The sequence below is a fragment of the Periophthalmus magnuspinnatus genome, chromosome 24 (assembly GCF_009829125.3).
Source record: "Periophthalmus magnuspinnatus isolate fPerMag1 chromosome 24, fPerMag1.2.pri, whole genome shotgun sequence".
Classification (NCBI taxonomy): domain Eukaryota; kingdom Metazoa; phylum Chordata; class Actinopteri; order Gobiiformes; family Gobiidae; genus Periophthalmus; species Periophthalmus magnuspinnatus.
The window spans coordinates 20,368,686-20,382,530 of NC_047149.1; the positions used below are offsets into that span (position 1 = coordinate 20,368,686).

At 37.9% G+C, this 13,845-nt stretch overlaps 1 protein-coding gene across 1 annotated transcript; it reads right to left on the reverse strand.

The window, feature by feature from the left end:
• Window positions 1-1,799: 1,799 nt before the first annotated feature.
• Window positions 1,800-9,166, reverse strand: LOC117392683 (26S proteasome regulatory subunit 4). Its single transcript, XM_033990810.2, has 11 exons — window positions 9,116-9,166; window positions 8,576-8,629; window positions 8,186-8,282; window positions 7,927-8,051; window positions 7,328-7,513; window positions 6,791-6,919; window positions 6,158-6,254; window positions 5,287-5,476; window positions 4,037-4,188; window positions 3,543-3,697; window positions 1,800-2,097 (listed from the first exon to the last, which is right to left on the reverse strand). The coding sequence occupies exons 1-11, from the start codon at window positions 9,116-9,118 to the stop codon at window positions 1,963-1,965; spliced, it is 1,323 nt and encodes a 440-aa protein (XP_033846701.1). The 5' UTR covers window positions 9,119-9,166; the 3' UTR covers window positions 1,800-1,962.
• Window positions 9,167-13,845: the final 4,679 nt, after the last annotated feature.

Consider the following 13,845-nt stretch of genomic DNA (forward strand, 5'->3'; position numbering starts at 1 on the left):
AATAAGTATTTTCTTCTCCAAAGATGGGGGATGCCGCAGTGGATCGGTCGGGGCCAGTGGTAAAGTGCATTGTGGCCACTTTGTGCTGATTCTTGAGTTCCACGTGGCTTCACATCAAGAGGAATTAAATCACACGCGCTCGCTCTCCACATGTCAGAACCGCAGTGAAGGCGAAGGTCCGATTTATTTAACTGGCCCCTGCTGTAATAACTTAAAGCCTGATTTTAATAGAAGACAGGGAAATCAAATCATACAGAGCTGGAGCACTCATCCAATAGTATAATCACAAAAGCGTGCACTGAATTCACTTGTATCACTTGGTATTACTTAGTAGCAGTGTCTTTAGAAACAGAATCAGAGCAGTGGCATTTCAAAGTACCAGGGGGAAGGTTAGGAAAAGGAAGTATGTGGGTTTTAATGTAGAAGAATATAGGCTTTATTGTACTACTGTGTGACTTTTCTTGTGCAGGGTTACGGTCAATTGTCTGCTCATCTCCATGGGGATGTTATTACTGTGCCTGGAGTGTGGCATTAAAAAGGATCTGTCTTGAATCCAGTGACAAAAAAACACACACATCTTGACTGAGTGGGGTCACCTGTCCAGATGTAACGTAATTCTGTGGAACAATGTCAAGCAGAAAAAGGAAAGTTACACAGAGTACCTTTAAAGCGTTCATTGCCAACTTCTTTTTTCCAGTGAAGGAACACAAACCTTTGGTACAGTACAGTACACTCTTGATAAGTGTGTATTCAAAATGTTGACCAGTGTATTTTTGTTTCTCCTTGTGTTCTTGGATAAGACGCTTTGTCCAGTTTGTATATGTGTGTGATGGTGTATGATGTTGTGTGATGTTGTGTGATGTTGTGTGATGGTGTGTGATGGTCTGTGATGGTGTATGATGGTCTGTGATGTTGTGTGATGGTGTGTGATGTTGTGTGATGTTGTGTGATGTTGTGTGATGGTGTGTGATGGTGTGTGATGGTCTGTGATGGTGTGTGATGTTGTGTGATGTTGTGTGATGTTGTGTGATGTTGTGTGATGTTGTATGATGGCGTGTGATGTTGTGTGATGGCGAGGGGTTGGAGAGAGTATTAATAATACATTCAATTTGACTTTGAGTCCAGACTAATGCAGTATTATTGTGTCACTGTGGTTCTTTATGTAACGCTCTGGTAATGACCTTTAATAAATAATGAAGCATATGGCTGTAAGACCATGTTTACCACAACACGGTAAATGATCTGAGTTCTGGTGATTCTCTGTGGTAACATGGATGGCTGAGCTGCCACATATTAAGTGTATGGAGCTGGGATTTTAAACTAAAATATATCTCTGTCGTCTGAATCTATGCCATGCGGAAGAGAGCTGAGAAATATCCTGTTTTTGGGGGATTATCTTGATGACAAGAGACGATATTATAACAATCCATCCAGATTGTGCTGGAACGTGTCACATCACTGAATGCCCTGGTTTGAAAGATTCTGTTTTGTTTTATTTCCATATTTTCAAATTATTTTTAGTAAACTTGATTTTCAAAATTTAAATATCACTAGCACTTTTTCTTAACTTTCTAATACATCTCCCATTTGTAATATTTCATGTTTGTCTTGTAGGTATGTGTTTTTTGTGTGTGGCAGCTCATGTATCCAAGACAAAGCTCTTTTGTGATAAATGTAGCAATCATGATTTTGATATTCAAGTAAAAGTACAAGTAAAGCATTCTTATTTTAATTCTTTTTCTACTCTACTCTATATAGGTGCCTATTACATTATTAATAAGCCAACAAAACTAAGAAAGTGATTATATTGAGAATTTATTACCTATTTTAAACACTCAAGGTAACAATGGGCTGGACATGACATGCACAAAATATATCAAAATTTTCTGAAGACAGCTGAGTTAGGTGCTGTCCGCTCCTTTCAACCAACAGTAAGGGGGGTGGGCGTGGGACAGGGGGCATCTAGAGGTAGAGCCCCTCTGGTGTGCCTTCCTGTTTCTTGTACAAAACGTTCTCTTTCGATTTTTTGAAGTCTTCGTTGGTGACTTTCATGCGGCGTTCACGTAAAGCCATGAGACCGGCTTCTGTGCAGATGGCCTGGAGAAATAAACATAAGGGTATTAGGAATCTGGATCAAAAGTACCAAGTTTTGTAGTTATGATTTAGCATTTGTTATGAACTAAATTTGCAGCCAGTGTAACCAACAGACTAGCTTAAAAAAAATCATGGTAGCTGCAATTCTGCTTAAAATTGCTCATTATAATTCCCTTTAATTATTGCAAAAGCTCCCTCCTGTTAAGTCTGTGTTGCCAGATACAACTTATAATTAGGTAATACTAAGCTGTGCTGCTACACATCTACCACATGAGGGCAGCAGAGGTCAGTTATTGAGCAAGTTCATGTAGATACATTACTGGTAAGAAGGCCCAGATCAGCCTAAAGATCCTAGTTTCTGCCACTCCACATTTCCTTTTCTAGTGAAGTCCCACAGTACGTTTGAACTTTGATTTCTGAATAGATTTTCTCTTCACCTTTTTCAGATTAAAATGAAATAAGTACACTTACACTATGGCTACAATATTACTGTGAAGATTACATGTCCTTTTGCTATTAATGCGTGAACAAAGACCTGCGTCCTCATACAGTACATGTGATCAGTTGGGATTTGTGGTCCTGCGTCTGTTCTGTTCTTAACTTCATCTTGATTGCTTTCTCAGGTTTGTTTTGTTGGTGCTGATCCACATTAAGATCTGACTCTGTGCCAGACAGCAGGACTCTTAGATCGATACAGGGCTGGAGCCGGAGAGGCAGACTGCAGAGTATTAACCTCTACAAAAGCGTTTCTCAAACTGGTACATTCAACACTAGTGGTACACAGAGCAGTTTGAGTACGTTTTATTTAGTGATAAATATATTTCATTTTTGTCATTCTTTTGGTTTAAGCACTATTTAGACTACCTTAAGTACGTTATCCATGGTCTTATTTTCAACCTTTAGCTCTAATCTAGGCCTGTTAAAGCCAATAATAGGTGGTATTTGGTGTGAAAAGTTTGATAATCACTATTGGACAGCAGTTGATACTTTGCAATTACATCACGCTGGGGGGTGTTCTACATGTATGTGTATGGCAGAATGTTCAGCAGTTACTATGAGAACACAATGCACACATTTGCAAACACTACCAAAAATGTTTTAAGATAGTCTAAAAACTCAAGAAAAAATACAAAATGTATTGATTGTAGGCTCCTGAAAATGTGTTTTTTGTGGTCCTGTTTAGGTGTTTGACTTTCAACAAAAACGTGAATGACTAACTGATGGCTAATGCTAGCTAGCTTATGACTGTAGTGTTATTTAAGAGGGACTTTTTTAACAATACAAAATCAGCTCACCTGTTCCAGCTAAGTCAGTTCTTTATGGTCAGATGTAAAAATAAAGCTCAGATAAAAGTCTAACAAAGCCTCAGACAGAGCATGCCTGCAGTTTGTATCACACGCGCAGGGAAAGTTTATGACATCAGCTGTAAAGTATCAAAAGAGGCTCACTTTAATGTCGGCTCCCGAGAGGTCATCCTTGGCCAATATGAGGTCGTCGAGTGTCACATCGTCAGCCACCGTCATGCGGCTCGTGTGAATCTGGAAAATTCGCCTTTTGGTTTTTTCGTCTGGCAATGGGAACTCAATCTTACGGTCAATTCTCCCTGAGGAAAGTAGAGGAGAGAGAGGAGAGACGATGAAGCCACATAGCCTTTGTCTATAATTAACAGCTTCAACAGCTATTATTATTCCTACAACCACATTGTTATCAAATACCTACCTACTGATGGCTGCTACCACCAGTTTTTGAAGTAAAAACTTATTTTAGCAATTTTGGAATCCCAACATGCACAATATTGACAGACTGCATAATTATCTCTACTGAGCCAAAAACAAAATTAATATTGACACAGCAAGCAAATCCAGACACTCATCTCCTAAAACGGTCTAAAAATTACTGTTATTTAACTTCTCAGAGTGAATTTCCCCAGTCTGACACCCACCAGGTCTGATGAGGGCCGGGTCCAGTGTCTCGATCCTGTTGGTGGCCATGATGACCTTCACATCGCCCCGAGAGTCGAAACCATCCAGCTGATTCAGCAGCTCCAACATGGTCCTCTGGATCTCCCTCTCTCCGCCCGAGTTTGAGTCATACCTGCAGACATGCATATATTTATGTCAAATATAATACTACACAATCAAGTGCAGTGGCGAGCTGTGAGTGGCATCAAGAGGAGAAATGACATCTTACTATTCTACCATATAATACAAGTTAAATTACATGCGGCGTAGACCAAAAGCTGTCTAGAAATATTTTTGTTATAACGCGCAAGGTTAATCATTGACACAATCCTTCGCAGATTGAAAATAACTACCAGATGGCAATTTAAATGATTATTGATTTAAAAAAATGAAAAGAACTTTGTCCAGATGACTACTTCTGAAACTTTTTCCATCAAGGCCCCTCCTGAACAAATGAGAGAATGCATCTGTCACACAAATCTAATAAATCTCTGAAATGAAAACATAAGAACAGGAAAATGTTACACTTCTTTCTCTTAACTTGCATGTATTAACAAAAGTCCAGTGTCTTTGACCATAGGCACTTTGATAAAGTTACACCTGGAGCAAACTGTACTGATTTCAACAAACCAATGTAACCTGCTGCTATATTTAGCTCTAAAGACTCAACGCCTCCTTTCTCACATTCTCCTCCAGTCTCCTGTCTGCTTAGGTCTGAGGTGCTACATTGGTCTCTCAGGTCGGAGCTCTGAATAAACCCTGCACAAACCTTTTAGTGGGTCTGTCACAAGGACACATTTAGAAGGGCAATAATATCAGGCAACAAGAAGACGACAACAACAAGAATATTGAAACGAAATATAAGTAAAGCAGGATTATCTCCCAAAAACTATTCTAAATGTGCAGTATCATTAAAAACATGAGCTGTAGTAAATAAATAGCAGAGTGAAACAGTTTAGTAGTTAGTTTGCATCTAAAATGAATCATAGAAGCTATTTCTTCAACCCTCATGTTTATTGTTATCTTGATTTTGATTGCATGTGTGGGACAAATAAAGGTTTATCTTATTTTCTCTACAGCTCAAATCTTATTGTAGTACAGAAAAATAACTAAAGGTTCCATGGTAGTACAAAGAAAAAGGTACCCATGATAAACATTAACCCCCAGATATTGTTCCATCTGTTATTTATTGTACAATGCGTCAATATAGTAATCAGTGAGACAGGCCTACCTCTTGGTGCCGATAGCATCGATCTCGTCAATGAACACGATGGAGGGTGCGTGCTCCTCTGCCACCCGGAACAGCTCGCGTACGAGTTTGGGTCCATCTCCCAGGTACTTCTGAATGAGCTCCGAGCCCACTACGCGCAGGAAGGTGGCCGACGTCTGATTGGCTACAGCCTTGGCCAGAAGTGTTTTACCTAAAGCACAAAAGTGTACAGATTCAAATCATTGTGCATTGTCCAAGCTTCAGGTTTCCAGTAACAATGCACAATCTGATTATTATTATTATTAGTATTATCAGTAGTAGTAGCAGTATCATAAGTAATGCTACTAGTGATAATACTACTACTAATAATGCAGTGTGTTATGCCTTATATGGCCCTGTTCTAGATAAGCTTAAAGCATAAAGCCCAAACTTCACATTGAACCCTAAAAGTTGTGAAAAGCATTTATAAACTTGTGATGATGAATAATTAGAGTGCTCGGAATGTGTAAAGAAAGTGAGAACTAAGTCTGAACCACAAAAAAACAGTCAAAAGTTAACTACCTCTGTTTTTCACATTTTTTTTAAGATGGTAAAATCTATTGGGTACACCGCCTTTAAGAAAACTTCAGTACTAAATAATTTAGCCTGACATTTAAGAGTTTTATTGCAGTGCCTAATGCATCCATTTATACCACCAAATGGAGCCCTGAGGCAACTCATCAAACCCACAACTGAGTTTTTCAACAGTGACCACAAACATCACATTTTTCACCATAAAATGCACCCGGATGTTAATAACAGTATCATCTTTCTTTTGTTTAATAGCAGTTTTAATGTGCGTATACTTCTAACTAACAAACAGATCTACTTCTATAATCTGAGTAAAACTCACCCGTGCCCGGGGGTCCGTACAGAATAACTCCTTTGGGAGGTTTGATGCCCATTTCTTCATAGTATTCTGGATGTGTGAGAGGAAGCTCCACTGACTCCTGTTGAACACAAAGACACACTGTAAGAAACGAGAATTCACTGGCCAGAAGTGGAAAAAGATCACTATGGCAATTATTTTGGGAAAATGCAAAATATAAACAATGCCGATAAAAACAAACTTGCAAAGTAAACCTTTCAAAGATAAATTGATAAGTGCATTTTCAAATGTTGTGGTCAATAATTTTCCATACATATTTGTGCAAAAGTTGAACCTCAATGAAATTTAAGGGCAAGTTTTAGAACAGTATTTTCTGAATAATGTCACTCGGGTTAATCCACAAAAATAGAGATGCTCGCTTTTGTCAATATGACCGACCCCTGTTGTAGTCCCATGAACAAAATCACTGTGCCACTCAACTGCCTGAAAAAAAAATGTAAAGGTTGTATCGCCAAGAGGAATACGATTTTTTTAAAAGTCAAGTATGTTTTGAAAAACATGGGGCACTCATTCTCTAGAATATATGTTCATATTTGATTTTTGAAGATATTTCTTTTTCCCAGAAAAAGTAATCATTTGAGGCTAAATGTGTCATACCTTGATCTCCTGGATCTGGTTGTCAAGTCCTCCGATGTCTGCGTATGTTTCCTGTGGAGCCTTTTCTACTTTCATTACTGTCACTAAAGGATCTGTGTCATCCATGAGGACTCCAATGACAGCATGTACCTATAGAAACATAAAATAGTGTTCAGTTACTAACCAAGCAGACCATGATAATTACCCCAAAATACATCAAATAATGAGTCAGTACTGTCATTCACATTGTAAGTTGAGACTATGGTGGCACAAATTAACTTTATTTGAATAATTTCATCTATTTGAATTTGTGGAGCATAAATGACACTTCCTCACTATATTTCATATTTAAGCAGTCATTCCTAACCACTGTAGCAACAAAGTCTAATTTTGATGTGCCAATTTGATATTCCAGGGGACTATGGAGGATAATCATTGAATATTGTATCATGGCAAAACACCAGTAGCTTTGTCTGTACAATTATATGATTCATAACATTTTAATTTGATTTAACACAGCTAATAACTTTTAGTGTCTGTAAGTTGGCGTTGTCGTACCTTGTGGTTAAGCAGCACAGAGCAGCCAGGCTCCAGAAGGTCTTTGTCCACAAACGACAGTATACTGACGTAGTGCTCTGACCCGACAGAGGTGGAGACAATGGCGTGGTTATCATCGATGATCTCCTCCAGAGTGCCCACAGACATCGGGGTGCCTCTCAGGTCGTCCACTTTAGACCTCTCCTCCTGCCATGGCAACAAGGATTGAACGTTAAATGTCTGCTGAGTGAATTTAAAAAGCTGCACGATGTATGCAGCTTTTCTAGTGGAAAGTCCACCACCTGATTGCCTCCACAGAGATGTTATTGCTTGCCTGAAATATTCCACAATGTCGCTTAAAACTCCTATCTATCTCCATTGAGACAAGTAGGTAATGCCAGCAGGCAAAATTAAAGATCAGATTTGTGGAGAGGGGGAGTCAAATGTATGAATGTTTACAGGCGTTTTTGAATAATAGAAACAGTCATTATGAAATAAATACTAGACAGATGAGTTAAAAGCTATACTGTGGAGTATTCCAAGCAAAGTAATAAATCTTAATGGAGACAACCAAAAGTGTGACAAAAGTGAACCTTTAACAATATGAATAAAGGTCTGACCTCCTGCTTTTCCTCTAGAGGCTTCATCTGCTCCTGGTTCCTAATAAACTCTTCCTCCATCAGCAGATAGTCTTTGATCCGCTCCTGTTTCAGCAGCTTCAGGCGGCACTGAGTATGAGGGGTGACTGGAGAGGAAAAATTAACAACTTACACAAATGCAATCTCTAAATATTGACCAGAACTGCCTACAAATGTGTGTATTGGCTGCCGTGTACTACCACCATAAAACCTTGAGTGTATTCTGTGCTGGGTTTCTTACCAAGTGGTAGTTTGCTGGCAGCATCTGGTCCCTTGGTCTTCTTCTTTTTCTTTCCAACTCTTGTGGGAATGGGGGGTTCATACTTCTTTTTCTTATCCTACAAGTAGACAAGTTCAGGAAATACGTATTATTTACAGTCTGTAATGAAAAACTACTACACTGTTACATTTGTTGTGTATTTGATAAGTACTATGGTTTGTAAAGACTGAATTGCAACATTCTGTAGATACATTTAACAAAACAAACCGTGGAATTGAAGTCTTATTCGCTCGCAAACAATATAACGCAGATACTAATTGATCAAAACATAATAGCCTAATCATGTCATGTAATTATGCCATGTCAAAACACATTTGATTTAGCATCTTCTTGTCGCTGTGTCATCCTCACCTTGTCATCCTTCTTTCCTCCTCCTGGCCCGTGTCCTCCGCTCTGACTTTGTCCCTGTATAAAAGAACAGTTGACTATAAAACTTCCCAGAAATGTGCAGCCATTAATCTTTCAATTTGTACAGATTTACAAAACAGCAGCGTTGTTTACGTGGAGGCTAGAGCAGACGTGACTTTGCAGTTAGCTCTAAACATCTTTAACGTGACAGCTTCAAAAACCAAGCTAATTTTTATGCATTTCTCAGAACAAAACAACATTGTAAACATTGTACAGGTAGAAAGCGTTAAACAGAATAAGGATATACATATAGATAAATAATAGTTGCAATGAAGCGGCATAGTAGCTCAACACTTAGCCACAAGCAGATGAATAATTCTGCATTTTTACTAATTAAACCATCTGATCAGACCGCCTTTCAGTTGAACACTTAGAATTAACGTTTTAATACCATTTAAAAGAGTAATTTATGTCTATGTGGATAGTTTATACAGCTTGATTTCAAAGTAAAACCCCCGCAAAGAAAACTGCTTGCTCACTTACCATTGTTGCTTGTCGCTTGATTATGACGTCAGAGCGTTACGCATTCTCCGCACGACAAACTGACAGCGTCGTTAAAACGCCCTCTATGGGTGACAGGAGTGTGGTCATATTATATGGATTTAGTAATGAAATCTAAAAATAAATAAATAAATATGGCGTATTCGAGAGTTTCAGTTTCCTGTTATAAGAGACATTTTGAGGACTTTGAGGACACCATTTTCCATCATTCTGAAACCCACCTATTGATTTACTAACTGAAATAAATAGGCCTAGAAATCAGGTTATTATTACAGCAGCAATTAAAGCCAAACCATAGCTCAATATTTTTACTCAATTAAATCATCACCTTAATTCACAGAAATCAAATAAATGAATAATTTGGAAGAACAAAAAATCATATGTTTATTTTAAATATCCTGAGCAACATAGTATATAGTATATAGTATATAGTATATAGTATATAGTATATAGTATATAGTATATAGTATAGTAATCCTTTTGCAACCTTGAATGCCCTAATTATCCATAGGCTTACCTTCAGCATTAATGGCCTCCCTTCATTCTCCTGTATGTGTTGATTCTGGATGTCACGCAGAGCTCATCAAACCAAATTAATTAGTCGGCCGTTCATGTGACAGATAAATAATTATGTACATCACTTCAATAATTTGCATCCATTCTAATTATGACATTAAGGTAATTAGCAGAGGGCTGCTGTGGCTCACAAATAAGCCTATTGACAACTGAAATGCATTAAAGACTTAAAGATATATATCAAGATATATTCTGACATGGAAGATAGTAGTCAGTTTATAAAAGGGGGTTTGCAAGTTCTAGCAGTTCAGACATATTTAATTAAAATGATCCATCTCTTACTTATTTATTTGCAATTGTATGATAGAAATGTAAATGCTATACATGGTGAATGATCGAAGTATTTAAAAAGTAATTATAAAAAGATGGAAGAGAGGCATAGATCCCACCAGATTATAGTTAAAATAGCTTATTTGTCAAACGTGCAAGAATGTAATTTTACTGTCTTAGTTCAATATATCATGTAAAAAAGCTCAAGACAGGCTTTTATCATATCCATCTGTCTACTTTGCATTGACACATTTATTTTTTTTCCCCATTTTTATTTCGAATTTATGAAAAAAACTAAACTAAACAGTGTATTCCTAACTACAATAACAGGTTTCCTAACATCACTGCATATCACTTGTCTGTTCAGCACTGGCAAAACAACTCTATTATTACTGATTTAAAATTCTTTGGCTGTTTTATAAAAATTCTTCAATACTCTGCATTTTCCCCTCTTTTTACCATAATATCATAACCTTCGCCATGTTGAATAAAGTGGAATGTGTTTACCTTTTGTTGGAGCTTACATGGTTGTTCCATTAGAATGTAGAGTGAGATACTATAATGCGCCGATATCACTGAGGCAAACCCGGACAGAATGACAAAGACTCACTGTGCTTTCTGCATTTACACAAATTTCCATAGCTCTTCATGGCCTGCCAGCTTATTGTTTCCATGGAAATATTAGCGCTTTGCCTGGAAAGTTCCACAGCGGAGCATTAGGGTTATATAACTGCAGAAAACACTACCCAGTTACAGGTCAGATCTGAGCAATTTTCTGAGCAATGAAAAACACCGCATGTCACTGTAGAATATTCCAGGCAAAACCAATAACATCTCCGTGGTGACAGACCCATCTCCTGCCAGAAAAGTTACATAGTACACCTTTAATTTGTGCAGGCAGTAACACAGGCAAAGCAACTCAGACTCATCTCCAGAGTTGTCTCCATAGCAAAGAGTGGAGGCCGCTGCTCGGTACAGTTATTTTTAGAGTTCGTATAATTCACTTGGAGATGATGAAAAGGTTTTGTTGGTGCGATATTTTGATTGCAGACGCTGATGTTTGTGGTAAGACAAAAAAAAAGAGAAGGGAAGTGTTGTTTTTAATCAGGGATACTGGCAAAGGTTTCTTTATCTTTATTTATAGAGGGGAACACAATGAGAGCACTTGGGCTGTCTTTTTCATGGGCGCCCTGTTTAAAATACAATACAAGAAGAAAAACAAACAAAACAAATAAGCATACAAGTCCATATAAAACATTAAAAACAGGTGGAGGTGTGTGTATCAAAGTTTGTTACCAGATTATTAAATTGCAGTTGTGTCACCAGCATATCCAATTTAGCTTTTTCTTGAAGTGTATTCCTTTTGTGTGAAGCAAAACAGATAAAAGCCTCTTTCCTGTCTCAGTTTTAGTACGGCTAGTTCTTAGCTTTCTGCAGTCAAATGCTCTGGTATCAATGAGTAACAAGCAGGTGAGGTGTTCTGGCAATTTTTGAAGTACTGCAGACCTTTTATAGATACATTTCATACAGTGCTGTTCTCTTCTAATAGACAGTGATGGCCAACCCACTTTTGTACAGCATGTAGCTGTAATAAAACGAAGGCTAGAGTGAAATAATGGATCCGACGTTTCAAAGCAGAGGCTGAAGTCTGAATGTACCACATCCCCATAGTGCAGTAAGGAAAGAAAGGTGCTTGTATTCCTTTTCTGTAATTTATTGGAATATAACATTTCTTTCTGTAATAAAATCAGAATTAGGTGTTAACTCTCTCAATCAATGTACCATTTAGAGTATAAAAATTAGCAGCGTGCACATTACTTAAATGTTAATGGAAAAAAAAAAACATACTTAGTTTTATTTGCATTCAAAGACGGTGTTAAATTTATGAGGGAATTTTGGATTTCATTAAAGTCTTGTTACAGTTTTAAAATTGCCAATTTCTAAGTTGAACCAAGGATTGTTACAGCTTTTCATTCAAATCTTTCCATTTAGGTGCATGTTGGTTTACAATTTCATTAAATGTTTGATCTCAAGACAAAAATATAGTTTGGGATTTCCATAGTTGTTGTCTTGACGATTGATAGGGAGAACAAAGAGACAGAATTCAGGGAACAGTTTAACAATGTTCATTTTACAGTTTTTAAATATGCAAATGAAGGTAGATTGATCAGATAGTTGAGAGCGGGGTTGTTTGCAGTAGTCCAGGAGTAGATCATGGGCAGCAGGTTCAGAGACGAGGTGAGCTGGGTTGGATGGTGTGAGGTTCGTACCGGTCGAGGAGAGCTGGGTCGGAGACAGAGGAGCTGAGCGGATCCAGTGAGCAGGATCTGATGAGGAGCAAAAACATCCAACTTAGAAATAAGTAGGAAAATGCAAACACAAGAAACTGAGCCAAACAGAGCTATACCACTGTGGATACGTGGACAATCTGGTGCTAAGTGTCAAGTCCTGGCTCCTTTTGTCCTCCCCAGGTGCAGCTTGATTATCCATTAGTTGCAGGTGTGCATGGGAGGAGCCCGAGTCTCCGCCCAGCTCCAGCTCTGACACAGAAGGGGAAAACAGTACAAAAACACGAGGGAGACTGGGATCTTGACAGTTGTACATAAGTTGTCTGAGTTTAGTTTTAGTTTAAACCTGGTGAAAGAGGCATTTAAATCTTTCTTTAAAGCTCAACAGCCCCAAAGACAAAGGCATCACGGAGGCTAACCAACTACAAGGTAACTAATATCTATAATGCAGTTGTTTTAAACCCAAATAGCACATTTAAAACACAAGATTCAGTGAAATGTTTTAATATCTTAGGGATTTATAAAGTTTCGCAGACTATCCTTGGTAAATCACTGATGATGTTGGACACAGGCACAGCATTACCCGCAAAGCATCAATTAGAAACTCGCACGGCTCTTTCCTAAAAGTTTACTCTCAATAAACGATTTTACAATTAGACGCAGACAGCATGCAACAGTCAGATTTTCTTACTGCTTTTACAATACACTTTATAGGGGGATAAACTAAATATGTGTATTTACAAGAGAAAAGTTGGGTAATGCAGCTTTTTAGCCTGTGTCAGCTTGGGCCAGTTTTTCTGTTAAAGTTATTGGACAGTTGCACATTTATCTGAGTTACCAACAGTTTGAGAACCGTTCAAAAATGTAATTGGTGTTGAATATTTATTGGCCTTTTTTCACTTCAAAACACATCTCTACTGCAAATATGTGGTCTCTGAATAACGCAGTCCTTCACATGGCAGAATTGCTAAGGATAATTAAATATGCACATATGTAAGAGCTCTGTATCAATGAACCGTGATGCATTCACTCAAAGCCATGCCATAGGGTCCTTGCAAATACCATAAACCGAATGCCCAGTCTTCATATATATATATATAGACTTTTATTCAGTTCTTTGTCATTGTACAAGGTAATGGACTTGATGAAGCAAAGCCGCAAACATATTTTTCATCCTTAACATTCATTTGCCACAGTGCTGACTGAAAAAAATACCACAGTTTCTGGTTTGCCAAAAATCATTTCACAATAATAAATACCTCCAATCGCACCCAGTCCTTTTATAACACATTCTCAAAACTGGTAACTGTATTTTGCATTCAGTACTCATACAGTATTCAGTTTCATGAATTTGTTGATCCTGTAGTCATACATTAAAGAAAACTTTGTGTACTTTGACATACAAACACAAATCGGTCATATGGAAGTCTCAGGAGCTTCACCGTGAGCAGTGCTTTGAATCCCGATGCTCAAATAACTGGGGAGGGGGACATTTTCTACATAATTAAGTTGCAATTTGGCTAAAAACTGTATTAAATAACTTTCTGGAGTCTGCAACGCTCTTGTCTCCCTGGAAAA

Excerpts from the sequence above, each read along its gene's own strand:
- LOC117392683 (XM_033990810.2), bottom strand. Across the intron at positions 7,514-7,926 it reads CTCTAGAGGAAAAGCAGGAG|GAGGAGAGGTCTAAAGTGGA; the intron begins GTCAGACCTTTA and ends TTGCCATGGCAG. Across the intron at positions 6,920-7,327 it reads CTGTGCTGCTTAACCACAAG|GTACATGCTGTCATTGGAGT; the intron begins GTACGACAACGC and ends ATGTTTCTATAG.